Source organism: Halichoeres trimaculatus, unplaced genomic scaffold (genome assembly GCF_033239565.1).
Source record: "Halichoeres trimaculatus isolate MK-OKI-2021-1 unplaced genomic scaffold, fHalTri1.1 fHalTri1_scaffold_9, whole genome shotgun sequence".
In the NCBI taxonomy this organism is placed as follows: domain Eukaryota; kingdom Metazoa; phylum Chordata; class Actinopteri; order Labriformes; family Labridae; genus Halichoeres; species Halichoeres trimaculatus.
The window spans coordinates 4,727,338-4,753,868 of NW_027437188.1; the positions used below are offsets into that span (position 1 = coordinate 4,727,338).

Genomic DNA, 26,531 nt, shown 5'->3' on the forward strand with positions numbered 1-26,531 from the left:
TTATATGATTTTTTGGAGCATAACAGCAAGAGGTCAAAAGCTCCAAGGTGTCCTCTGTCTGACCAGTGAGAGCACAATGCCGTAGAATTCTCCCCCAGAGCATCTACTGAGGTGGAAAAAAGTGTAGAAATAAACAGACAGGAAATGAAAGTCTGCACCTATCGCAGACAGTAAACTGGTTTTCACTGGGATCTACATCTAGTCAGATGATAAGGAGCCAGTGAGTTTATCACAGGAACACACAGGAGGAGAATATGAAAATGATACTTTAGGTGTAAAAGTGAAAGGCAGAACATCTTTGCATAAACAATAGTGGCTGTATTCACAGGAGTTCAGTGTAGCAGCGTTGCCCTCAATGACTAAAGTTTTTTGAAATATAAAGTTTTCTTAGCATTTCTTCTTTAAGCTAAGCCTGGATCCTGGTACATATTACAAACTTACTCAAAGCATCTTGGCCCTTAAGAGAGCCTCTAAAATGAAACACTGTCAGAAAAGTTAAGGGGACTTTAAAGAGCCTGGAAAGTTTCTCAAGCTGAGGAAATAGATGGAAGAAGATGTGATGGAGAATGTTGCCTGAACACTGACAGTAAGTTCATTTAACACTACAGACTGGGTTGTGTAGTGATCATGTATGTACTCACATCTACAAGCCAAACCAACAACCTGACATCAGTGGCAATGTGTGTGTAAAAAAAAAAAAACATTAAGATATTTGACCAATGAAATGATGCAACAGTTTCCCTCCTGATCCAGTGATCACAATAAAGCAGGCCTTGTATCGACCAATTTACTGTTCGTAAACAGTCATGGCTAAAACTACAGTTTTTAAAGCAAGATGGTGGTGTTAACCACTAAAAAACTTTTTTATTTTTTTGCAACCGAAATAACATCAGGAAGACATATGGTAACGGGTTGGTGTGGAATCAGTAGGATGGTCGGGCTCTCCTTTAGAGATGGGGTGAGAGGCTCGGCTATCCGGGAGGAGCTCGGAGTAGAGCCGCTGGTCCTCCACGTTGAGAGGAGCCAGATGAGGTGGCTCGGGCATTTGATGAAGATGCCTCCCGGACACCTCCCTGGTGAGGTGTTCAGGGCACGTCCCACCAGGAGGAGACCTTGAAGCAGACCTAGGACACGCTGGGGAGGCTACATTTCTTGGCTGGCCTGGGAATGTCTTGGGATCCCCCTAGAAGAGCTGGTAGTTAGGGAGAGGGAAGTCTGGACTTCCCTGCTTAGGCTGCTGCCCCCACGACCCGACTCCAGATAAGGGGTAGAAGATGGATGGATGTTTAGTAGTTAGCAGTTTTAATTTAAGCATAAAATCCAGCAATTAGTAGCATTTCTTTGCGATCAAACCTGGTTACCTGAGGTTGGATAAAGAAGAAACATTTAGTAGCACAGCCACAGGCTTTCCTGGTGTTTCAGTGTAAAGTGTGACCCTGTTAACTGGTGGCTGTCAGTGACAATCATTGAAACATTTAGCCGAGACTCACCAGTTGGCACGATCACTCTTTACTCCAAAACACCTGTAGCTCTGTAACAGTCAGAACTTGATAGAAGCTGACTCCATGGTATAGTATCGTTTCTGATAACTGACCACAGAACAACCAGATTTGTATGTTCCTTACAGCTTTAGATTAGTGTTTAAAGAATGGTAACTTGTCTATGTATGTAGCTGCCACCTCCGTTGCAGGCATATTTCCTATGACGTCGACTGTGCATTGGTCTATGAAGGGCCTGTTATATATGATGATCAGAGCTTCTTTGAGAATGTTTGTAAGTCACCCCCAAGGTAGGAGTCCTAGATAAACATGTTTAGGCTGAGTTTATAGCTCTCTGAGAACTCAGTATGTTTGGGAATGCAGGTTTCTCAGTTGATTGCAAACATTTATATGTGCCTTTTATTTATTTATCTGTCCATTAACTTTTTTTTTCAAAGGCAACCAAACCACAACATAAACGTTTTCAAATACTGACTCAAACAACTCCCTGAACTTTTGAATTTGGACAAAGCACAAACATATCTGCAGAGTACAATGAGAAGTGCTTTTGCCTGTGCCATCTGTGCTGTGTTATTACTGTAAATGTATTTCACAGTGTGACGTGAAGTCCGTATGGCTCATGCTGCATGCAGGAAAAGAAAAAGAAGAGAAGAAAACACAGTCTGGTCCCTGTTGTAAAGACGTACTGAGGCAAAACAGGCGAATGTAGTGAGACTGCTGGAGCTTTGAGCCTGGAGAAGTGTTTATTCCTGCTGAAGTTGAACGTGATGTTTCCTCTGCTGACCAATTAGGGATGAATATGAAATTATTTGATCGTAGCCCCAAATTTACTCTGAATCCCTCTGTTAAATCAGTAAAGCATATTTGAAAGAAAACCGCGGTAATTAGATGAATCAATACTCATGATTCCTTTGCCACATTTATTGTTAGTGAAGTCTTTGACAACATGTTACTTCATAATAATAGACTCACTCCTGGTAATGACATTTATTCAAGAAACTTTTGTTTTGATTTTGTAACACTGTGACTTAAAGGTAGGGTCTGCAGGATTTTTTGTAACTTATAAACACAAAATTTAAGCAAGGCTCCTCCTCCTTGGCTCAGTGCCAGCAGCAGCACACACCCACTGCCTCCGACCGTGACTACATGATCACAATCACTAGCTCAGCAACCACCCTAGCATTTGGTTTCTCTGTGGGAGAGACTCGAGAGCTGAGCACTTGACTTAGCATGTTAGCACAAGCTAATCACGGGTATTTGCCACATACCTGGTTGGCAGAAAGCTAAGTTTCTGAAAGCTAGTGAAAGTCAAGCCAAGCTTCACCATCATTTAGGAAAATGCTTTATCTGTTTGGTGTTTCGTTTCACTTTGGTTGTGTTTTCCTTAGCTTCTTCCACTCGCTAATTAACACACAAAATCACTTGCGCACTGGATGCGCTGTGATAGGCTGAGGTAACCTCACTTACTCTGCTCCTAGAAACGTCCCATTACAACCAAAATATCAAAACACAGGCAAAGGAGGGGGCTGAGGCTGACACAGACACTGACACACATGTATAGAGGCCCATAGAAGACGACTGAGCAGAATTATTCCTGTAAATGTTATTTTATTTTTTTTGTTTTATTATCTATTTTGAATAAATACACTCATGTACAGCTAATAAACCTTATTATGCCTTCTATTATAATAGTGTATGCCAAGAGATAATGAAAAATATGGATTTAGATGTTGGAAAACATATAATTTATACTACTATACACTAATACGGATATACACGTGGATATAGATATAGATGTAGATACATTCTATGTTGTTGGGTTTTTTTTTCTTTTTTTTCCTTGGACAGAATGTGACCACCTGTGACCACATCAGGCATTTTTTCTTCCATTTATGTTGCCCTGTGGCTGTTTTGTTCTCTCTTTCATCATAAAAGAAAAAATCAAAAGCGATGCAGTGAGGTGGTGTGAAAATGTCAGGCCTTTTTTTTGCTTTTTTTTTTTTTTTTTCAAAGCAGATGCCTCATAGGAAAGAAATGTAAGCCCTGGCCTTTTGACACCCACACTGATATTGTATAATCAGCTCACTATGTCCACTCCAGATGTAACAACTTCTCAAATGAGCGAGCAAAATCATGCACCAACCATTTTGATTACCTCCCCTGCCGCTAACATTGATGTTGTAGTGCCACCCACCTCTCTGATACCAAGGTGTTGGTGCTCTGATCACATAGTGTGAGCAGCAAACACATACTCACACAAACACAGGCGCACACACACACGCACAGACATACTTTCAACTCAAGCTGAGCCAGTGAGATAAAGCTATTTAATTATATTCCTCATTTGCAGCTCTGATCCAAAGAATAGATCCTCCCCAGTCACTACCAGAGGCCCTTTGGAGGCTGCAAGCCATTGATCTTGCTGTGTTTTGACAGTTGTAGCTCGTAACAACCATGTATGTTTCATCTCCTAATCATAACATAGTGCATGTACACTAAGCATAAAGTGTCCAGCGCTTACATGCTGTACTATTATTGCCACTTCATTTTGCAAAACAAAAAAGAAAGGGAACAGCTTTCAATACATTTTTTCCCACTATCTGCTGCACTCATTTTGCAGCGGTAGCAGCCTTCCAGCATCCTCGAATAGCATACCAAGACACCATCTGGCAAAGTCTCATTAAAATGCTAATTCATTTTAATAAGAGACAGGTAATAAACTGCAATTATGTATCGTCAGAGAGATGGCAGAGAGCGGGAGTTTGAGGGAAGTTGGCAGAGAAACAGTGTTTTCCTGCTAATCAAGAAGCTGCCTTTCTTGCCACCCCCTTAAACTCACACTCCTTACCTTAACCAACACAAGGGACAGGCTTAATGTTTTGTTTTAATGGCGTTTTAAGCAAATTGTTTTCTTATTGTTATTACAAAATCTTTTTCCGTCTGAATTGGTGCTGAGTACAAACTCCTGCAGTTGTTACAGATGTTTTGGGTCCTCTGGGTGCAGCAGCAAAATGTAATGTTCTTACAACTACTAGCTTGTCATCGAACGGTTTTGAGCCCAGCTCTCTGAATTCTCAGCCACTACATAAAATGAAAGCACAATCCAAAGTGTAATTGTACAGGGCGCAGTGAATAAAGAGTATCATTCTCTGCTTTTGGATGACTATTCTGATGTAACCAGCCTCTGAATCCTTGGACAATGATCCTCTATCATTGTGTGGCGACGATTTCTGCAGTGTATTTAAAAGAAAATATCTTCTTTTCCAAGGCATGCTCGAAGTTCTAAATTCAAGAGCAGGTGCGTGAATCATATTGTGTTCCATAAGTCAAATAACAGCCTTTGACACTTCAGAATGCTCTGAACAAACTTTGAATGATTAAAAAAATGTGTTAAACTCTAACAGCATATTTCACAACTCAAATTTGCCACCTGCTCAGAGCTTCAAGCTTGGAAAGAAATGTCTTCAGTCTCTTTGTAATGATTCAAATATCTTGCTTTTTATCCAGTAACACATGCCTGTATCTGTTCATAAAGAAAGCTTTTAAAAAAGATTCATGAAATTTATGTGGTACCCAGAACAAATGAGGTCCGCTGTAGGAAGGCTTAAACAAACTTGGCCACAGGATGGAATGTGTTACCTTGTCTGACTGCATAAAGAGATCTGGTGTCAGCAATTATTGTCTGTCATTGTCTGACAATGTAACTAAAGATGCACCGATACTGATCCTGCCAGTTGGTGCATCGATGCCTCTCAAAGTTGGATTGGTATCATGGGAAGGGGCTGATTCATGGTGCTGATCCAGGCAATCAGCTCTATGTTTTATTTTGTTTTTTAACCAGCGCTCTTAGCTACTTGATTAAAATGTTAGCCCTGATTAACTGTCTTTGTTTTTTGCTGCGCTACCTGTCCATAGGGTATAGAAGTTTACAATGTAACAGCAATAGTTCGTTTGTCAATCCAAAGCTTTGTTTTCACCAATCTGCAAGGAAACATTTAAATATTTTATGTTTTACATAGATATAAACATAAGTAATTACATCTACTCATTTTTTTGCATTTTACCCAGAACATCCCTTACGAAAGAAAAATATATGTACCAATATATTTTTTTGAAATGTATTGTGACATATTATTGATATATTAAGATATACATGGAATAATATATTGAGGGCACATATACAATATATTATATACTCATGAAATGTATTGCAGTATATTGCAAAATGTACAAATGATTGCTACTTTCCATATAGTGCAATATATTGGAAAACATAAATACTAAATCTCATATATGGGAATATATTACCTAATATATGACATGATATTTTCCAATATGCTGCAATTTATTTTTCTTTCGTAAGGGATTACCTGTCTTCATCTTATCACTGGTATCAGACCAGAATAAGTAAAAGTTGAAATGGTGCATCACTACATCGAACCGACACAGGTCTTTGAAACCAGGTGCCGAAAAGTCACTCAGGCCTTGTGCACATGTTGCCAGGTATTTTCAAAAAATGAATATCCCCCCACAAGGCAAATTCACCGTAAGGTGCAGCTCAAAGCCATAATTGTCTGTATTTTTCAGACCCAAACCTGTGCCATCCAATCAGAATGAGCCCCTGCCATTCAGCTGTGATGGGAAACTGCAGTTTGGTGTGGATGACAGGCCTAAATGTATAAAAATATACCTGGCTACATGTGGTCATGGCTTTAGTTTAATGCAGCCAGCAGTTCTTGAAGCAACTTTAAGCAGAGACTCATTTTCATGCAATGATTACATCTACAATAAAAAGCCATCATGTCTCTACTGGCTTTGAGTTGGTGTCAGTTTAACAGTTTCTGTATGACAGGGACTTCTATCTGCCTCTATTTACTTAATCCATAAAAAGAAGCCTAATTAGTATCTTGCTATTTTTATACACTTAACAAGTCTTAGCCTGCAGTGAAACACGCTGAGATTTAAGTATTGTCTAAATAGAATTAGACGCTCAAAATCAGCTCACGACATCTTTAAAAAAAATGTTTGTTAGTTAGAGGTTGGATCAACCATTTCTGATGCATTATTTCTTAGAGTCAGGAAATCTGAAGCTGTTCTGCAAACAAAGCTAACAGTGTCCAGAAAATTTCTGGCTAAGGTTATTATTTTATTATTTTTTGCATCTGTAGAAGTATTTTTTTTCTATACTTGCATGACAGTATCCATCTGGTGAAATTATAATATAATAGTTTCTAGGTCAATATTTCATGCTAGGTAAATCAAGCATCAATTATCTGATTAACCTTGTGATTTCAACTACTTTTAAACATAAAAATACACAGTAAAACACCATTCGTGTGTTTACAGTCAATGAATGATGGAGGATGCATCTGTTTAAACCAAACCCAGTGATTTGTTGCCTCTGATTTGTGCTTTCTTGGAGTTAAACTTACGGTGAGCTCTTCAGCACCAAAGGGGAAATAGACTTGAAGGACTGAACTGGGTCATATGTGACATCTTCTCTTCATATTACCACTGTCACCTGGTGTGAACAGCCTCCAGACCAGATGGCTAGCAGACCAGTCGTTTAGGCTGAGCTGCCCTTGTCAGGCGAGATCTTGTTGCCTGACCACAGCTTAACACATGCTTGCTAAAAGTCTATTTTATGCAGCTCGTGCATTCATGCTTTTTGATACCATTAAAGGCACCTCATTTAATCAGATGGATTTTTATGAGTAAAACCTGAGTTTGGAACAATCGCTTTAAGCCCATTATACAGGGATTATATAATGGACTGATAAGAATTGTGATATTGCTAAACAATGGCATTTTTATCTCCCTCATCTGCATTTTCCTGGAAATGCTCTACAGAACTGTTGTAGCACTCTCAACCTATGTTTTGTTTTTTTCCTCCGTGGGAGAAATCAAGCCAGCGATAAATCAGCAATTTCTATACCCAGAATGAGGTTTTATATCCTTTGTTCAGTCGTGATGTCCTTGGGTAGACTGTACCAGGGGGATGAGGCATGTTCATATTGCACTGCAATCCAATCACACCCCGGAGTCCCAAATTACCCGACAGTTCAGGTGTTACAGCTTGGAACAGGAGTGCAATTAGAATATAATATGCCTGAAAACTAGATTGTACAGAATTGTCATATGACCTGAGACTGAAAATGAATTGAATTATTCATGTTTCAATTTCTGTGACTCATCATCAAACTTTCTTCTTTTTTTTTTTTTCTTTTTTATGATTGTTCTCTTTCAGGGCCGCCCACAATCTCCAGTACTCAGACTCAGCAGGCTTTGCATGGAGAAAAGGGACAGATCAAATGTTTCATCCGGAGTACACCTCCACCAGATCGCATTGTAAGTATCCCTGGACTGTTTACTTTCTCATGACACCATCATTTTCTCTGCTTTTCTCCATATTTTTAAACAGTGTTAAAGGTCCCATATTATGCTCCTTTTCTGCAGTTTGATATGGATCATTGATGTCTTCATGAAATGGTAGTAACATGGTTTGGTCCAAAAAGCCAATAAATCAAGCACAGCAGCATTGTTTCCAGGCTCTCATAGCCCCTCTGTTCAGAACGGTCTAATTTAGTGGGTGTGACCTTCATGTGTAAATGAGCCACCACTGGTACCGCCCCACTCTTCTGCGTCACTGAGAGTGGCACCACAAGCTCCGAGCGCGCAATGTTCAGAAAACAGCAAAGCTCGTTTACCGTAACATTACAGGCCAAAACAACCGGCTAACTGCAGCTACAGTTAGCCTCCTGAAGCTAACACAGAGACAGGGGGGACACTGAGGAAAAGCTCTTACATCTGCTCCACAGCACACAGCATTTAAAACACTCACATTTCCAGGGTCTGAGGTTTGTTGGCGGGTGGTTGGTAATGCCCCTGGATTCAGGACCAGTCTATTCTCTAGCCCTCTGTTGTACTGTCCAACGTTGGAAAAGCAGTCAGCAGCACACACATGCACAGTTTTACTGAGTGTAGCCACTTAGTCTTGTCTTCTTCCGAGATGGGAAGCTTGTGCATGGAACTATGTGGCTGTTTACAGCCAAAAACAGAGCAGTGATGGCCCTTCAACCTCAGCAGTCTCGTCCCCACTGCTGGGGAAATTTCGAGATTTCTCTCCAGCAGCGGGTAGGGGAGTGGGCGGGGAGGGGGTTTAGGGGTATCTGCTCTGGTGGACCAATCAGGTCAGACTTGCTTCTGATTGGTCAAAAAAGGGATTCGCTGATGTCAGCAAATCCCCAAAATCCAAACAGCTCGTTTTAGGTCAGGATTTTACATTCACAACCACTACCAAGCTCAGGTTTTGTCATTAAATATCACATTTTGTGGGCTGGTAGGAAAGCCACTAAAAGACTTAATCAAGTGATTTTTGCATAATATGGGACCTTTAAATTAAGCCATGGCACTTGAATACTGCTTTACTAAGAGGGAATCATCGTCAGTCTTTTATGTTTGACAGTGATATCTGACACAGTAATTAACCTGTTACTTTACATGAACATCACAGGCAGGTGGAGATTAGTTGAGTTTTATCCCATTGGCTCCACCATGTGTCTTTGTATACAAAAGTGGGCATGAAACTACATCGCAAACCCTAAATTTCTCATTTAATGCATGCTTATACTTTGTTAGCACTGATCCCATTAAGATTTATGGAGCTCATATAAACAGCCTACTCTCCGAGCTCACTTCGTGCTGATTATTGTTTTGAGTGTGTGTGTTTTGTGTGTCTGTGTGGGCGTGCGTTTGCATGCTTTATGTCTTTGGGTAATTGCTATACTCTATCATCTTATGTGTTTTTATTATTATATTAATGTCAAGCATTAACCAGTGATGTAATTAATAGTCGGTTTGCTTTAGAGCGATGGTTGTTGAAGAGATGTCTGTGTCTTATCCTTCATTTCAAAGTATTTACTGAAGTATCAGCCCGGCTTTTCTTGATTTTACTGTCTGCCTACAGAAATGTCAAACTCAAATTACATTAGTCCTTCCTGTAAGGTTAGAGCAAGTTAACTTCATCAGCAGCTTACAAATTTGTCGAAGACATCTTCAGCCTTTAAAAAACCATCATTCCTCTATTCTAAGGGAAGTTTCACACCTTGAAAAATCAAGGACAAACTGGTTGGTCATACTGACGTTCTCAAGTCAATTTAAATCATTTTTTCACATCAGAATGGACTGAAAAAAAACCCTGAGATGATTAAAAATGTGTTAGGTTGTAACAGCATATTTCACAACTCAAATTAGCCACCTGCTCATTGTTGCCGGCTGAAACTGAAGATAAATTTGTTATTTACCCCCTAAGCACCAATTCTTATCTTGAGCTTTTTTTTCCTGTTTAATTAATTCCCTTGTTTGTTCGTTAATTCTTTTTGAAAAGTGAATCAGGACCTTCTCACAATAGCCAGCCAAAACAAATGAAGTCTACACTCTTGAACAAAAGTGGCTACTTAATAACATGTGTTAGTTTTTTATTGCGCTGCATAAATACATCCAGGGTATGCTAATATCTGTTGTTTTCCTACATTTATCCAACCACATCACTTCAAGTGTCAACTCCACCTCACATGAGTGTGCCATCTGTGCAGACCATCATTTCTTCATACCTACAGTAGCATTCCTTACAAGCCACCTCAGTGTTTGGATACTTCATGTTGATTTTATTACAAAAGACAGTTTTTCAAGCTGTTCTGATTGAGCCACTTCCTGTTTTTAAAGGGTTACATGTCAGTATCCCTTTATATTTGAAATATAAAGTGATGTATGATATCTTTTCCAATTTAAAGCAATAAAGTCTAAATTGTTTCATTATTCCCACTAAATAGACAAAAATGCTACAAGTGAATATGCTGCCAAAAACAAACTTGCATCCTTAAAAGTGACTGAATCACAGTAGATTTACATGAGAAGGTGTCAACCAGATGCTGTTTTCCTACTCACCATATGTTTCGAGTTTGTGAACAAATATACAAAACAGTCCAAATTAAAGATGCTGTGAGGAGGATATGTTTTAATTAGACTGCAGCGCCACCTTTTGGCCTGGAGTCTCACACACACTGTCTTGAAGACGTGCCTCTCAAGAAAGCATGTGTTTGTTTTGGCAATGAATGGAGGTCAGATCAGAACAAGTTTTCTTTGCTCAAGACAACTTTTTACCACATTAATCCTCATACCTCTTATGGTTTCAGAAAATATAATTTGTAAAGAAAGGGAAATGTGGTGACATTTTCTTTTGAAAAGCAAATGGCTGGCTTCCTGTTGGAAAAAGGTCAGGGGTACCTTTGTATGATTTTTGCATCTGAATGAGACAAACATTTTGATGTTGGTTTGATCTCTGTACGACATTCCTACTGGCTGCTAAGGGCATTTTAGTGTGCCTAGGTGGCGCTACAGAGCAAATTTTGGGATGTTGAGGGTCACGTTTGGTATGGTATTGACATTTTTGGCAATCATAATGTACTTGCCAATTTTGGTGAGTTTTCAAGCATGTTAAGCAGGTCTAATAAGCGATCAAAGAGCGTAATAATAATAATAAGAAGAAGAAGAAAGAAACGGACGGAATGCAATAGTGCCCTCACCCTCACTCTTACCCCTTGGGGCGAAGACTCTAAATATATTGTTTGCAAAACCACTTGGACTAGTTCTCCATGGTATAATTGCATGCTAACAATAGCACAGCCAGGAGGGTAATTATGGACAGGTGGTTGAAACGAGACAGAGTATTTGGGGCACGTGAGTTGGATGATGAAGGATCCATCAAAAAGGAGACAATGATGATTGATCAATTGATTTTGATTTGATTGATCATGATGATTTACAAAACATTGTCAGTATTTGGAGGAATATGTTCAATGCTTTTATGTTATTTTCCCATATTATTTTTGGAAACTTTTCCTTAGTCGTACAAGGGGGTACTACGCTGAAACTGTATTGGAAAGGAGGTACACAAACCAAAATAAAGTTTGGCCTAGAGTTTCAAATTACTCGCTGGACACTGGCTGAGTTACAGATGTCAAAGATATCTCACCGACCTGGCAGATTATCCATAAAATAAAAATTTTATGACGGCAAATGTAACTTTCCATTCTTACCAGTATATATTTGTCTGTACAACAACAGTTAAAGCAACACATAAGCAGTTTGCATGTGGGCACGTGAGCTCTTGTTTGTAGAAAGCAGATCCAAACATTAAGGAGACACTTTCATGAAACCATTACTCTGCAGCACCTTGAGCTGTTGATAAAAATGTATTTAAATAATAAAACCAATACGTCCTGTTTCCACCTGTTTCCTCAGGCCTGGTCATGGAAGGAAACTGTGTTGGAGTCTGGAACATCAGGACGCTACACAGTGGAGACGGTCACCACAGAAGAAGGAGTCATCTCCACACTGACTATGAGCAACATCGTTCCAGCTGATTTCCAGACCATCTACAACTGCACAGCGTGGAACAGCTTTGGCTCTGACACTGAGATCATACGGCTTAAGGAACAAGGTGGGAGCCAAGGTTCGACAGGTTCCACCTTCCTCTATTTCAAATCACCTGGCTGTGGTTTACTAGCTGGTAGTAGATGGTAGATGTAGCAGCAAAGCTGAAATGTTTGGTGTGCGTTGCTGTGCTTGTTCTTGCCCTGTGTATGCAAAGCTTTGATTTCTGTTTGATGTGTAGTTCCTTTGTGTGTGTGATGTAAGAGACAGTGTCTTTGTAGATTTTTATATATCTGAGTTGTGTAGATGCAAAGACATGATCTGTTAAATCCATTAAACAGATTCTACTGTTATGTGATGCGGTCACAGTATTAAGAATTCATGCCATGCAGTTAGTGCCATAATCTGAATTCCTCAAAAAAAAAAAAAAAAAAAAAATGTTTTATCAATGTAGGATTGAAAAATGGGAATGCAAAGTTTCGCTACATGGCCTGCATTCTGAAACGTTTGGTGTACAGTGAATGTGATGATGACGCAGATAAATTCCTTACAAATTAGTTTTCTGGTTTAACATAAAGTGCAAATCCCTGGTAATTTGAACCGGTGACCCTTAGCATGCACCGCATGCTGAATTTAAACGACTCTGTGCCTCCTGCCTTCTCTGTGTGAAAGACAACTTTAAAAATGTGTCTTTTATCTGCTGACCTTTTCCCCTTTGCCGTAGGAGAAGCAGTGTTTTCCATCCACTTATCGCAAATGATAAATTATAAGCTGCTTATGTGAAAGTGACATTGATCAATGAAGACATTAAATTAGCTTTAATGGTGTACGGGAAGCACTTGGTTGTTTTGCATTTGTTTAAAATGCGAGAAGGTCATAAATGTGGGCTGGTAACTCAGATCATTAAAGAGTGCTTTTAATGAGGACCTGTAGTGTTGGGAGGCATATATAGATGCAGCTTGGAGCTCGTCCTAGTTACAGATGCTTTATAACATCTACAAAGAAGAAAACTGAAATGATTATGCCTAATCTAATGCACGAAGTAGACTCATAAACAATAGCTTTAAATGAATCGTTCCCTCATCTTAAATCAGTGTAAATTGAAAGTAAGTAGACAATAGGATGATGATGCAGCATAAGTTGGACAAATTACCTGTGCTGATAACAAGAGGCTGCTAATGAGTTTCGTATTTGCTTTGATTTTGACATACAGTACATACAGTTATTCCTTTCTTCCCGGCATTGTACCTGTGTTTTTCTTTTTTTATTATTTATTTTCATGGCCTTCTGCCTGAGGCATAATGTCAGAGTCAATTAAAGGGATAAAATGAGGCATACCTTCCCTCAGAGCCTGTCTGATGCAGAGGCAGAAAAGGAAAAAAACATGTTGTGAACTGTGTGTCTTTGTGAGTACGTGTGTGTGATTGGAAGAGAAAGGTGGTCTGTCTACCGTACTGTTCTGTCTTCCTCTCTTTTTCTGTCATGTACCCTATATTTAATGTAATGTGTATTTGAGTTGTGGTATGAAATCGTAGAACAACGTTTCTCTCTCATGCTCTCTGCAGAATCTCTCCCTGTGGCGGCCATCATCGGCATTGCAGTGGGAGCTTTTGTAGCCCTCATTGTCCTCATGGGCACTATTGGAGCGTTTTGTTGCACTCGTTCCCAAAGAAGTAAGTTTCCTCTTCCCTCTCTGATCTATTGAAGCATGCATGCCAGAGTACTGTATTTCAACCAGGCACACAAGAAAAATGTCCATCCATTCAAATGCAGATGTAGCGTCCAGGAAACCAATGGGTTCATGAGAAATTCAGCTGACAGTTTTTTTTTTTTATTTTCCTAGCTGGAAAAATTTGATTGTAAATGTTTAAAAATGACATTGACACAAATATACATAGATACTGCTTCTAAAAATGCCTGACACATATTCCTGACTCATATTACAGTCCTGTCACGAACATACTCCAGTGTCACACCCAACACAAGATGCAATCACTTGCTGAGATGGACATCTTTTTGTGGTGCAGAGATAGCCAGATTGTAATAAGGGCTCATTTCATGCAATCTCAGTCTGGCTGCATTGGCTTTTGAGGTTATTTACATCTTGCGCTGTGTTCACTGCCATCCACCCATGTACCAAGTGACTCAGGTTAGAGACAGACTGCCACTGTCTCTACCCAAGAACCAATTTGTGCTACTGGTTCCTTCAGCATGTCTATTGTCTGTATACTACAGAGGAAGCGCACCTGGTTATGCCCTCACTGCCCGTCTCCATCTGTGCTCACCAGAGAGAACTTGCAAGCAAAATTAAGACAGAAAGTAAGATTTTGTTATATGACAGTATCATCAGCATTGTCCCAAACAGAATGAGCCACCGTGGAAAGCTGTATGAGATTGCATATGTATGCAGGAAAGAGATAATCTGGTGTTGGCAGGGAACAAATGATTAATAATGCTTTGTATTGTTTTTCGGGGAAACGGGGGAGCTCTCAAAGACCAAACCAAGGGGATCTTTGCTAAATTCTGTAAAGCTGCACGCTGCACTGGGGGAAATTAAAATGTCAACAAATACAGAGAAGTCTTTTTTCTAGCTTATTGAGATATATCTGTTATATGGTTTTTCGCCAGATCTGAAAGGAGTCGTGTCGGCGAAAAACGACATCCGTGTGGAGATTGTGCACAAAGACCATAATGCGGCACGTGAAAACGAAGAGCACCAGTCCATGAAACAACTGATGGTGAGTGTGAGTGTCACAGCATACTACTTTTCCCTTTTTGATCCTGTTTTTAGAAATATTAGATTAACCTTTAAAGGAGCTGTGAGGAGTTTCTTAGTGATCTTGAAAAAGTCTCTCATCTAGATATGTGACTGATGGTAATACAGACTTGAAAATGAGATTATCAGCGCAAAGACAGGCTATTCCTAAATGCTACGTCTTAGCTTCCGATCAGGTCAAGTAGGACCAGATTGATTAATGGCACATCGAAGTTTGTTAGTCTTTATTTTCATTCATGATGGCATAAAAATATAACTAACTAAAAACAAAAAAAAACAAAATAAATCTCAAATTGAATGAAAATCAATCAATCAATTAATCTTTATTTGTATAGCGCCAAATCATAACAAATGTTATTTCAAGACACTTTACAAAAACATTTACAGGTCTAGACCCCTAAATGTTAATACATTTTATTTATTTTATTCATGAAAAGGAGCAAAAGGAAGAAAAAGTCAAATAGTATCTGCCCCTTCTCTCACAAAATGATTAAATAAACACCTGATCAGGCAAAAACAAAAATACTGTTGCCAGAATCCCTTTAGCTTTGCATCTTTTTTTTTTTTTTTTTTACAGAATAACAGTAAACAAAACAACCCCCAACTAAAGTGCAAAATTACATCAACGAAAGAAAAACATAATGAACAAAACACTTTCTTGATAGAAGTGTTAATATCATTTTTCTTTTTTATTTATTTTATTTATTTATTCTTTTTTTTTTCCATTTACGATGCAAAGTTAAGTCTGAAATACAAGCTAAAGGCTAAAACACAAGCTAAAGGTTAAAAAATGAGTTAGAGGCTAAAACACAAGTTAAAGGTTAAAAAAATGAGTTAGAGGCTAAAACACGAGCTAAAGGCTAAAACTTGAGCTAAAGGCGAAAACACGAGCTAAATGCTAAAACAAAGGCTAAAACACGAGCTAAAACACGAGCTAAAACACAAGCTAAAACAGGAGCTAATGGTTAAAACACTGGCTTAAGGCTAAAACACGAGCTAATGGCTAAAACACTGGCAAAAGGCCAAAAACACTAGCTTATGGCTAAAACAGGAGCTAATGGCTACAATATTAGCTAAAGGCTAAAACATGAGCTAAAAGCTAAAGCACTGGCTAAATTGTTTGTGATAATGTTCATTCCAACCCACATGCATCAGTTATTCTGCAGTGGTCTGTTCAAACTTGAGAGTCTATCAATAAAATGAATAGTGAGGTTACACTAGCTCTGATTGGAAGATGACTTGCAGGACATAACTAGGATTTATGAACATTAGGCCTTACAGACATTAAGCCAGTTAGCTAAACACAGCCAGCAACTAAACTACAGTAAAAACTTATGTTGGCTTGTTGTTCGCTTCCAAACCGTAGCGCAACATAACTGTTGATAAATACCTTATCATGGGGTGTTCTATCTGGTAAAAAGTTGTCTTGAACAAAGAAACAATGTTATTAAAACAAGATCCAATCTTCATTTTATTTTCAAAACAAACACATACCTTGCTAAGAGTCACGTCCACTTCAAACAGATCCTCCTCACAGCCTCTTTGAAGACACATTTCTGCATGTCTCTTAAACTGTTGATTGTATAATGGTTGAACTAAATACATCACATTGCCACGTTATGCAGAACCTATTATTTCACACTAATATGAACATAAAGGTTTATCTGTGTGCTGTTTGAATATAAATGTCAAGGCACAGGGTTTGTATTTATCTATATGACGCCATCAGTTCTATAGGCAGAACAGACAGCAGTACACTGTATCTATGGGGATGCTGATGCGTACTGGTTAATCCTACAGTGGGTGTATTTCTGTATCTACATGCCTTTGAGACATACACAGGACTATTTCCTCTTTGGAAGAGTACCAGTGTTTTGGTTTTATGCAGCTTGCTCCAGGCCTGGGCTATTTGCAGTGAGGTTTTGGATTATATTTCTTTGAAAAAATACTTAATACAGTCAGTACTTGATGTAAGAGCAGGCAAATGAGCTCACCTTACAAATCTGCATTTTGTCAAGATAAAAAAAAAGATATTCACTGATACATTATTAATATTCCCTGCCTGCCTGATTGAAGGTGAAACACGTCTGATGACTACTCAAAGAGACTGGAAAAGTCATGAAAATAAAAAAATCCTTCAATCTCAGAATGTCTTTTTTACTTTCATAAACGACACACACTTAGTCTGCTTTGCTTGATTCTCTATGCAGGTGGAACGAGGAGAATTCCAGCAGGAATCTGTTCTGAAGCAGCTGGAGGTATTACAAGAGGAAGAAAAGGAGTATCAGCACATTAAGGTACGGCCCATGAGCATCAGCGGCATGAAGCCGTTAACGTGGGAGAAGGGAGTTAAAGGTGGAGAGAAAGAGAGCGCCTTTGGGCCAGGGGGTGGTCTTAAACTTCAGGACCAAAATAGCTGAAAAGCATTAATCCTGCTCCTGCTACACATGATTTTCCAAGGATTAGTCCAGAGGCAAAATGACTCCTGTTAGAGGTCTTATTTTTTATTAATTAGTCTCTCATCAAAGGTAGTTAAGGAAATCAGAAGATGGTTTGCCCTGAGCTGTAATTTCACTTACTTAAGGTGTTACTTGTACCATGTAGAAGAGATTAGACTGTTTAAAAGAACACGGTGGACCTGGGGAAGTTGCCGGGTAGCTGTCTAGTGGAGAATGGTTTCTGAGCAGGGTTTCTCAAACGAATCAAATACAGACTATCTGTCTTTACTGGGGGTGCACAGTAACTATCAGGCCAATGATTAGCGGTTAGATAACAGTCGTGGACATTATTACGTTGTTCCAATAAGTCCAATATCATGACGACTGACTAACTTTTATATTTTTGTCAGCACAGCAGTGCCCGCTCCCTCTTTGAGACCTGAACATCCTGCTGTAAATGCTGTGTTCAAGTGCCATAGGTCTAAAAAGGAAAAACACTTTCCCAAAAATTTAAGAATCCCCCCTCATGGTGGAAAAAAAAACGTGTTAACTCGGTCATGATTGTGGTAGTTACTGACCTCAATTGATATCCACTGTATTTTTCTGCATGTTACACACAAACAATAGAAATATGAACTCAAAAAAGCCAAAAGAATGACAAGAAAACATGAGAACATGAGTTCCAACCTGAAAGCATTCCAAATTACAACTTCTGTTTGAGCATTTAAGTGAAACGGAGGAGGGGAAACGGCACATAAGGTAACAGAAGTTTATACTTTATATTTTACTGTATTTGTCATATTTTGTATTGACTAATGCACTTAAAACTAGCTAACTCCAGAGCAGCTGCCAATGTTGCATTAACATTAGCAGATGTATAGTGTTGGAGCAAAACCTTGCTATGATAAACTATAAAAATAAGTGGTATGATGTCATAACTCAGAGTACATTGATCTGGTACTAGTTCACAGGTTGGAAGTTATGAGTTTGACTGCCTTTCCAGTGCACTTTCACAAGTTACAGGTTGGAAAAGTACACGTTTACCCGTTTCCTTGAACGCAGCATTACGCTTGAAAACAGAAAACATGGAGTCGACTGTGTGGGACTTCAAAGTTTCCAAAGAAAACACTTGTTTTCAGGCAAGTTCCATGAGGAGGAAAAGGTTGCACTTTCAATACTAAAAACTAGAGATAGACGGATATGGATTGTTTGGGACCGATACTGATACCAATACTGATTATAAGTAGGCAAGGAGCCAATATCCATTTGCAGTCAAAGTTCAAATATTGGCGTAAAAAAATTTGAACAATACCAACTCCAACACTTAACTGCAATCAAATGCCTTTAAGCATACAGCTCCCAGGCTCAGCAGCATGTTTTACAAAGTTAACTGAAAACTTAAAAAAATAAATAGCTAAAGTTTTCTACCGTAAATAAAGTTTTCAAAAATTTCTAAGTGACTGCAATAAAACTGTACAGAATTGAGTTTCTGCTGCCTTTTACCAGCATGTAATGAAGTTGAATTAATTTCTGTTTGGTTTTACATGCCTGAATTAAAATGTCCAGCTAGGGCTTCCATAGTGTAGACAGGGAGAAATTCTGTGCAGATAAGCATCAGAGCCAAAACAACACAGTTTTGTGGTTTTCAGAATGGGTTTTATATCAGCCGTCGGATTAAAAAGGCTGATGTCGATATGCCGCAAACTGCCAAATATCGGCCCTCATAATCGGCCCGGCCGATAATCAGTCTGTTGCTTCTTTAAACCTAATCAGTTGCCTGAAATGTAACCGTTGCTTTGATGAGTTGAGTTTTTATAGCATACGAGGAAGCCTGGGCTGCTAAAGACCGCAAAGAAGCCATCAGGACTAACACACATCAGTGTGGCTTTTGAAAAGTCCAAGAAATTTGGACTTAGGGGGCCAAGGCAACTGAAGATTTACCAAGGACATATGGACTATTGTTTTCTGCTGTTAGAAACGTGATGATCTAGGAGAGAAAGACTTGCCTGTGAAAAGGCAGAGATGCTTTTTTAAATTCAATTTCAATACAGTAAAAAAAAAAAAACACCTGCTTTTCAAAGAGGCACTGTGTTATCTGCTGTATCAAAACTTTTGGGAATAACAGATAAACTTCTCTACAGTATATCTTGTCCGGACTCTAATTATGACAGCTCCATTTATCTTTCTGTACAACCCAGTGTTGCCTCTGACTCCCTGGAGTGTGCGACTGTTGTGTTTGCCTGCCTACCTGTTCCCTCTGGAGGCCTCTTTTTTGTTTTTTTCCTCCTACTTAATGACGACGAGTGTGAATCAGGAGCAGAGGTGGGACTGAATTAGAGATAAAGGCCAGACATGAACAATCTCTTTGTCTACTGTCTGATAATGACGAGCATACCGACAATCCTCTCAGGTGGTCTCTCTCATTTCCCCATCATGAGCATGCTTCTTTTGGGATTTGCTCATGCTCGCCGTGCTTGACATTCACATCCATTCACAGGAGAACAAAAAGAAAAAAAAAAACACTTCAGCACCAACTAGATCCTTAGCAACAGCATGGCTTCTGCAGACAAACAAGAGGTGCTGTAGCCCGGGAAGCTTTTTTCGTTGCATGCATGAAATCCCACACAACTATCTGTTTAGGTCTAATTAAAGCTGGTATGTGAATGAACTTTGCAGTGACACATAGGATGCCACGCTATGAATCATAAGGACTGTTAAATTAGCGAGGAACATGATTTTAAGGTGAGCATGGGGGCTGACTAATTCCTAGGAAGGTTTTTTTTTTCCCCTGCAGTGTTCAAGGCAGCTTGTTGCCTTATTAATTCAGAATTCTGAGAGGTAATTACAACCACGATGACCTTGATGCTGTTGAGAAAAGTACATGTACATGCATGAATAAGAGGCTGCTTATCTTATTGTTTTCCCCCTGTTTTGCTTGTTTTTCTTTTCTTTTTCACTGTTGTTCTAGCCTGGATATAAATAAATAATCAATCAAATAAATAGTACGGCTGTCAAAATTGACATGGTAAATATGAATTCAAATTTCCCTTACTGCCACTAACTTATTTGACGCAGGAATAATGCCCACTTGCTCTGTGTGCAACCCTAATCGATACAGCGCTAACATAACCTTGTGGTTGACAAGCAGAGATGAGTAAAAGCAGTGTTTTGGATGGGAAATTCAGCTCTGTGGACAAAAACAAAGTTATCTGCATTTACTGTCGATGTGAATTTAGTTACCAACGGCGTACGATTGCCCTCCTGCAGCACCACTCCCCCTGCTGGAGAGTACAGCCAGCAGTCACACTACTTCAGTATGAACCATAGACTGTATAAAACATGGACCTAGTCGATGTCACTCGTCTGTTTCTGAAACCGAAAATGAAGCACATCGGCTATCACAGCCATATTGGTTGTGGCAAGGATGGTGGGGGGCAAGCGGTCTGGTATGGATTGGTATAGTTTAGAACAGGTTGGCTCCTGACCCTATTTGTGTTTCCAAAGCTAACCACGCCCCCTCTTAGGAGGTGGCGTGTAAGCTGGATGCCAACAGCCCATAGACTGTATAAAACATGGACATAGTCTCGCCGACGTCACCCGTCTATTTCTGAAATGGAAAATGAAGCACATCGGCTATAGCGGCCATATTGGTAGTGGCAAGGGCTTCGCCTACAGCCATAGGGCGCCTGTCGGTCACGTGACCCGAGCTGTGCCTCTGATTGGGCAAAGAGCTTGCAATCTTAATATCCTCTGAACTGCAGAGTTAGAAAAAAAATCACCCCCGTACAGTGTGTGCGGATAGTAAAATTAGCGACTCAGTCAGGAGACGTTTTTTGAACCAGGCTGTAAAAAGGTTAATTTCTGCTTTGAAAACAGCTTTTTTGACTTGGTTTGTATGTGACCTTCAAGTACTTCCAGTGCCAGCCTCAAGCGGAGACTTCAGAAACAGCAGATTTTAGCACTTCAGCACTGTCTCATATTCTTAGACTGGAGGTTGCTGCTTGGCCTGAACCAGACTTTAGTAGGTATCACACACGCCTATGGCCCGCCTACGTCATTGTGAAGTTGTTTTGGTCAGACAAAGCCCTCTAACACCCTGCTATTGTTTAAAATGATTGTTGGGAGGTGAGCCCACGGTGATCATACGTCATGGATCATACATGCTGTCTGTCTGCTCATGCATGAAGTGAACCATGTTGAAGCCCACCTCTCCACAGCGTGCCAAAGCAGAGAAGTGAATCATGCTTAAGCACGGCACACTTGCGGTCACACTGGCCAGACAAACTGGGCTTTAGGGTTGAAGTGTGCTTAAGCTGTGTGTCCTCAAATACTACTTGCTGGCCAAGCACACAGGGGCTGTAGAGAGATACATTGTTTGAGATAATTTTCTAAGTGTAAAGTGTGCATAAAATTATCTTTTTTTTCCAACCAAAAAGTACCTGTTTGACAAAAGCGTCTGTTGTTGTGCTGTATGAGCTCCATCAGTTAGTGTTAAGCTGCCTAAAAAAACCAGGCTGTTAAGATTAAAACTTGAAAATTATCCCTTTAAGGTGCATTTGGAAAAGATTAAAAAATGTGCGATAAATTTGAGATTAATCACCGTGATCATACGATTAATTGCAATTAAATATTTTTAATCAATTGACAGACTTAATATAAAGCAATAAAAAATTGAAACAATGAAAATGATAGACTGTTTTTCTCTGTGTTTTCTGCAGGACCCTACAAATGGTTACTATAGCGTCAACACCTTTAAGGAGCACCACACGCCCACTATGGCTGTGACTCAGTCCTCTGAGGTGAGGAACCCCACCAGCACGAGCACTCTGGGCAAGCAGCGGGTGCCAACGGGGATGTCCTTCACCAACATCTACTCCACTCTGGGAGCAGGTCCCAACCGCCTGTATGACTACAGTCAACGCTTCGTGCTGGGCATGGGCAGCAGCTCCATCGAGCTGTGTGAGCGGGAGTTCCAGCGCGGCTCGCTCAGCGACTCCAGCTCTTTTATCGACACGCAGTGTGACAGCAGCGTCAGCAGCTACAGTAAGCCGGACGGCTACGTGCAGTTCGACAAAGACAGCAAGGCATCAGCCTCCTCCTCGTCCCACTACTCCCAATCCTCCTCACAGAACTCTGACCTCACCCGGCCGCTCCAGAAGCGCATGCAGACCCACGTCTGACCACCAGGGAGGGAGGGAGTCGGAACACAGTGGAACGAGCAGCCAGGATTGTAAAACTGTGACTGAATCAGCCTCTTAAGTAACAATGAAACTGGATGCCTAATGATGCATACGGGCAGGATGGCTTTAAGACACTCTGTGACCTGTTTGAATTCTCAAAAAGTGGATCAAGAAGCCTTACTCCCCCCATGCTTATCCCATAAACCACCTTCCTTTGTTTGATCCATCATCAGAACTGTGCCACTGAGAGGTTATTTGCCAACACAGACACCACACAAGTTTGGAGTTCAAGCGTTCACGACTTTGTTTCAGCAGTGGTGTTGTTCGCGGAGGGCCGGCCTCAAAAGCTTTGTGTGACAATCAGCTCCCCTGGCAAAGACCGGTTTTTGCCTTTTGAAGATTGTCATTCATAAAAACTCAGCACGATGGACGCGATAATGAGTGCAAGCCAATCTCCTGCTGCTCTCTTGTAGTTTGAAGCACAAACATGAATGTGCATGTGGTTTTTGGTTGTTAAAGGGATTACTCTTCTCTCCCCTACCTTCCCCCTCAAACACTGTATGTTGAGCTTTCTTGTTGAAACTGGTCTCCTGTGTAGGCGGAAGAAAACTTTCTCCTTGCGCCCGCAGACGCCTTGAACATTTAAAAGAGTGGCTGTTTATCTCTTCACAGCTGTATCTGGGCCACAGAGCTGGGCAGATATAGAGGGGCTGAGATCTCATTTGAAATCCCTGAGTCATTATTTTACTGTGACAGTCAACGATAAGGAATATCAGTGTACATATGTGACAGTAATTTCTTTTCTAGCATTTTATTTCTGACTCTGTTTTCCCTCACGGAGGACTCTAAATGAGACACGAGCGCCTCTGTTTTTGTCCTTATCTTCTTTGCCTTGAGGGTATGTTTGAACTGTGTCAATACAAACTGACAAAGTACGATTAGATGCACACTCTCAGCTCTTGTGTTGATGGGTAGCTGGATCCTCCGTAGTGTTGCTGCACCAAATCCGGGTCCAAGCAGGAGAGAGCCCACAAACTGCAAAACGTCTTGCACTTGTGAGCTTCTCCTGCTAACGCTGCAGATCATCAGCCATATACTCAACTGTACCTGTACAAGGAAATGTAAACATTATATTTTAGATGAGCCTCTCATTGTGTACTTTTCCCATTGCTAATCTCAGTATGATTATAGACACCAGAGCGTAGTGAACACTGACTGCAAACCTACCTGTGATAGTGCTGGTCATCAAGGGACATGAAAAGCAACTTAAGATTTTTTTTCTTTAATGTTACATTTTAATATCTGTTTTATTTTGGGCTACTGTGAAGTTAAAGTTGACACACTGACTTTTCAAATGCATTGTTCCCTTTTCTCTTTTTTTTGTAATTTTTTTTTCTATAATCTAAATACTGACACTGTATTTTTTTTTAGTTGAGAGTAGAGACAGAGATTATCGCTGTAACTTGCGACCATACAACACGTCTACTTTACGTAAAGTTTCAAACTGAGCTCGTTGTCAAGAGTGTTGTAGTGGGGTTCAGTGGCAGAGCAAAAATAACAGGCCCTATTGTACTCCCAGCGCGAAGCATCTTAGTCATTGTTATTTTTCCACCTGACACACCTTTCATTTTTACACCCAGCGCTCACGTTGTGTAAATAACAAGTGAACATGTGCCTGTGTTAGCGCCCGTGGGTGTGTTGGTCTGAAAATGAGATGTAGTCAGGTGGAAAGATGACTGATTCCAGAGTTGGGTACGCAGAAACGGCTCAGCCTTACACCAAAAAAAATGTCCTAGAGACTCGCACAAAGTCTACCTGCTGGACTATTGAGTCCGCCTCTCCAGAAATAATCTACAGAGTTTAAAAGTCTTATTTACACTTTTCTTCAATCAGACCACAAGACGAAGACGCCCTCACTGCTATCTCATCATGTCTGCCTCACCACAGCTATGCCCAGGCCTGAGACTGCAGGTGGAGACTTTTATGTAGTTTTACATCATCCATGTTTCCCCTCTAAAACATGCAGAAACAGACATTCACACTAAACTGTGGAGTTGTTACATTCTTACATCTTACAACATGCTTATCAGTTCTGACAGTGCTGTTCAGCCATGGGATCCAACAGTAAAATTAAGAAAAACTAGTTTACAGTCATCCTTTCTCAGATTATAAAAGTTATATCACAGGAAGTCATCATTAGATACCGACTGATTATTTGGACAGTCAATGAGCATTTTTCCAGATAGATACTTTTACAGCAAAGTGTTTTCTACATTTTAAGAGAGAACAGCCCCATTTCCACCAAGCGGTTTAGTTCAGTTTGTCTTGGTACGATACGCATTTTGTGGTGTTTCCTTTGACTAAAGCCGCGTTGCCACCAAGCAGATCTGTTCGTCTGGGTACGGCGTGCATTTTGCGGCGCTTCCACCGACTTATCCCTAAAAACCGAGACAAGCCGTCCCACTTTTTTGGGACCCTTTCGTATGGGTGCCAGAGTGAACCGATCCGCTCTCAGAAGGTGGAGCACCACACTGCAGACCGTTGATTGGTCAAAAGAATCGTCACTTACCCCGACAGCGGCTGCATTTCTCCTGGCGGCACACAGACTTCTCTGAAACAAAGCTTGATTGCACTTTGTAACAGAGAGTTACATGAAAATCACAGAGAGGACAAAATGCTGCATGTCTTCCATCTATGCTCTTTGTTTATTGTGTCACGTTTTTCTTCTTCATTGGATTTAATAGCGTGGTAAGCTGCTACGGCGTCACGGTATTGTTTAACAGCTGTGGCTTCCGTTATCTGGCTTACAAGCCGCCCACCACGAGAGGGCACAGTTTGCTGTGGAAATGCAAACGGGGTCAGGCTTAACTGTACCAAACCATCCCAAACCGTACTGAACCGACCCGGACTACTTGGTGGAAACGCAGCTTGAGACTGAGACCGGTACCATCCTACGTTTTGGTAACCTTCTGTTAGGGTGCTAGACTAAACCGATCGGACCACAAATGGCTGCGCTAGAGACATTGCAGTCTGTTGATTGGTTGAAAGAACCATCACTTCCCATGCAACAGCTGTAATAGAAACTACTATAGAAAAATAGAAAAACTACACATAACCGTGCCATGTTTAAATCTCTGTTCGACTTCTAGAAGAAAACTTTGTTTTTGTTTGGGAAAGGGCATCAAGAAACAGTGTTCTCTTTGTTTACTGTTGTCTTCCTCTTTGGATTGATTAGCGTGGTACACTGTGTCATGCTGCTATAGCGTCATGCTAGCTGACATGGCAATCAGCGTCCGACTTACACACCGCCTTCCAAGAAGGGCACAGTTGGCTGTGGGAATGCCAGTAGAATACGGCTTTTTTCTAATCTGATCTGTACCAAACTGTACTGATCCATACTGGACCGCTTGGTGGAAACGGGGCTAAAGAAATCAGGTGTATTTGAAGAGAAAGGCGGAAATCTAAAATGAACAGCAGGAGAAACTGATTGCATTGATTCCTGTTGTGCCCCAAACACCTTTAAAACATAATGGGCTGAAGCCTGACTTGGCCTCACTTTTTTTCAATCAAACACGTATCATAAATGATCTACACATTGGCTTGGAAACATCACCATAACCTTTAGATATGACACTACATAATGCAAACCTAAGATATATTTTCTTAGAGCTCATTAAGCTGTTTGAAAAGACTTTAGTTGACTGAAGGGCAACATGCACAGCAAACAGATCATTCCTTACACAGCTGCAGTTACACAGACATGATAAGATGTTTAATTTAAGCTTCCATCAGCCTCATGTATCAGTTAGCTTTCAAGGTCTGCTTCAACCATTCTTTGTTGAATGGTTTTATTATTTCATTTCACGTTATTTTTCAAGGCTAAAGAGAAGGTCTTGGAGAATCAAAACAGATTGTTGCAAAGCCTTTTGAAAGCGCTTTCTCATAACTGGCTTTATTTGCTGAAGGAAACAAATTTGAGATAAGGTATAGTTGTATGTTACCCTGTGTGGTGTGGGTTTTTTTTTTCCGGTATCTTCCACTACCCAGCAGTCAATTGGGATGAAGTGAGCTTGAAACTAAAAAATCTCCTTCTTAACTCGCGAAAAACTGAGAGCCGCATTTCCAACAAAGGCAAGTTGTTGTTGTAAGCACTTTACATATGATTATATTCAAAGCATTTGAATAGGGTTTTCCACTTGAGTGG

The 26,531-nt window shown here is 40.3% G+C and overlaps 1 protein-coding gene across 13 annotated transcripts in view; it reads left to right on the forward strand.

The window, feature by feature from the left end:
- The window catches only part of kirrel3b (kirre like nephrin family adhesion molecule 3b), a 232,834-nt gene extending 208,074 nt beyond the window's left edge, over nucleotides 1-24,760 (forward strand). For 2 of the 13 annotated variants that reach the window (XM_074679700.1, XM_074679702.1), the window contains exons 10-16: nucleotides 7,747-7,847; nucleotides 11,802-12,012; nucleotides 13,499-13,606; nucleotides 14,169-14,252; nucleotides 14,562-14,677; nucleotides 16,920-17,006; nucleotides 21,866-24,760. In XM_074679700.1, the coding sequence (XP_074535801.1) occupies nucleotides 7,747-7,847; nucleotides 11,802-12,012; nucleotides 13,499-13,606; nucleotides 14,169-14,252; nucleotides 14,562-14,677; nucleotides 16,920-17,006; nucleotides 21,866-22,327 (1,169 nt within the window). In that variant the 3' untranslated portion in view covers nucleotides 22,328-24,760. The remainder of the gene's footprint in view (nucleotides 1-7,746; nucleotides 7,848-11,801; nucleotides 12,013-13,498; nucleotides 13,607-14,168; nucleotides 14,253-14,561; nucleotides 14,678-16,919; nucleotides 17,007-21,865) is intronic. The other 11 variants (XM_074679701.1, XM_074679713.1, XM_074679703.1 and 8 more) reach the window with 7 other exon arrangements.
- Nucleotides 24,761-26,531: the final 1,771 nt, after the last annotated feature.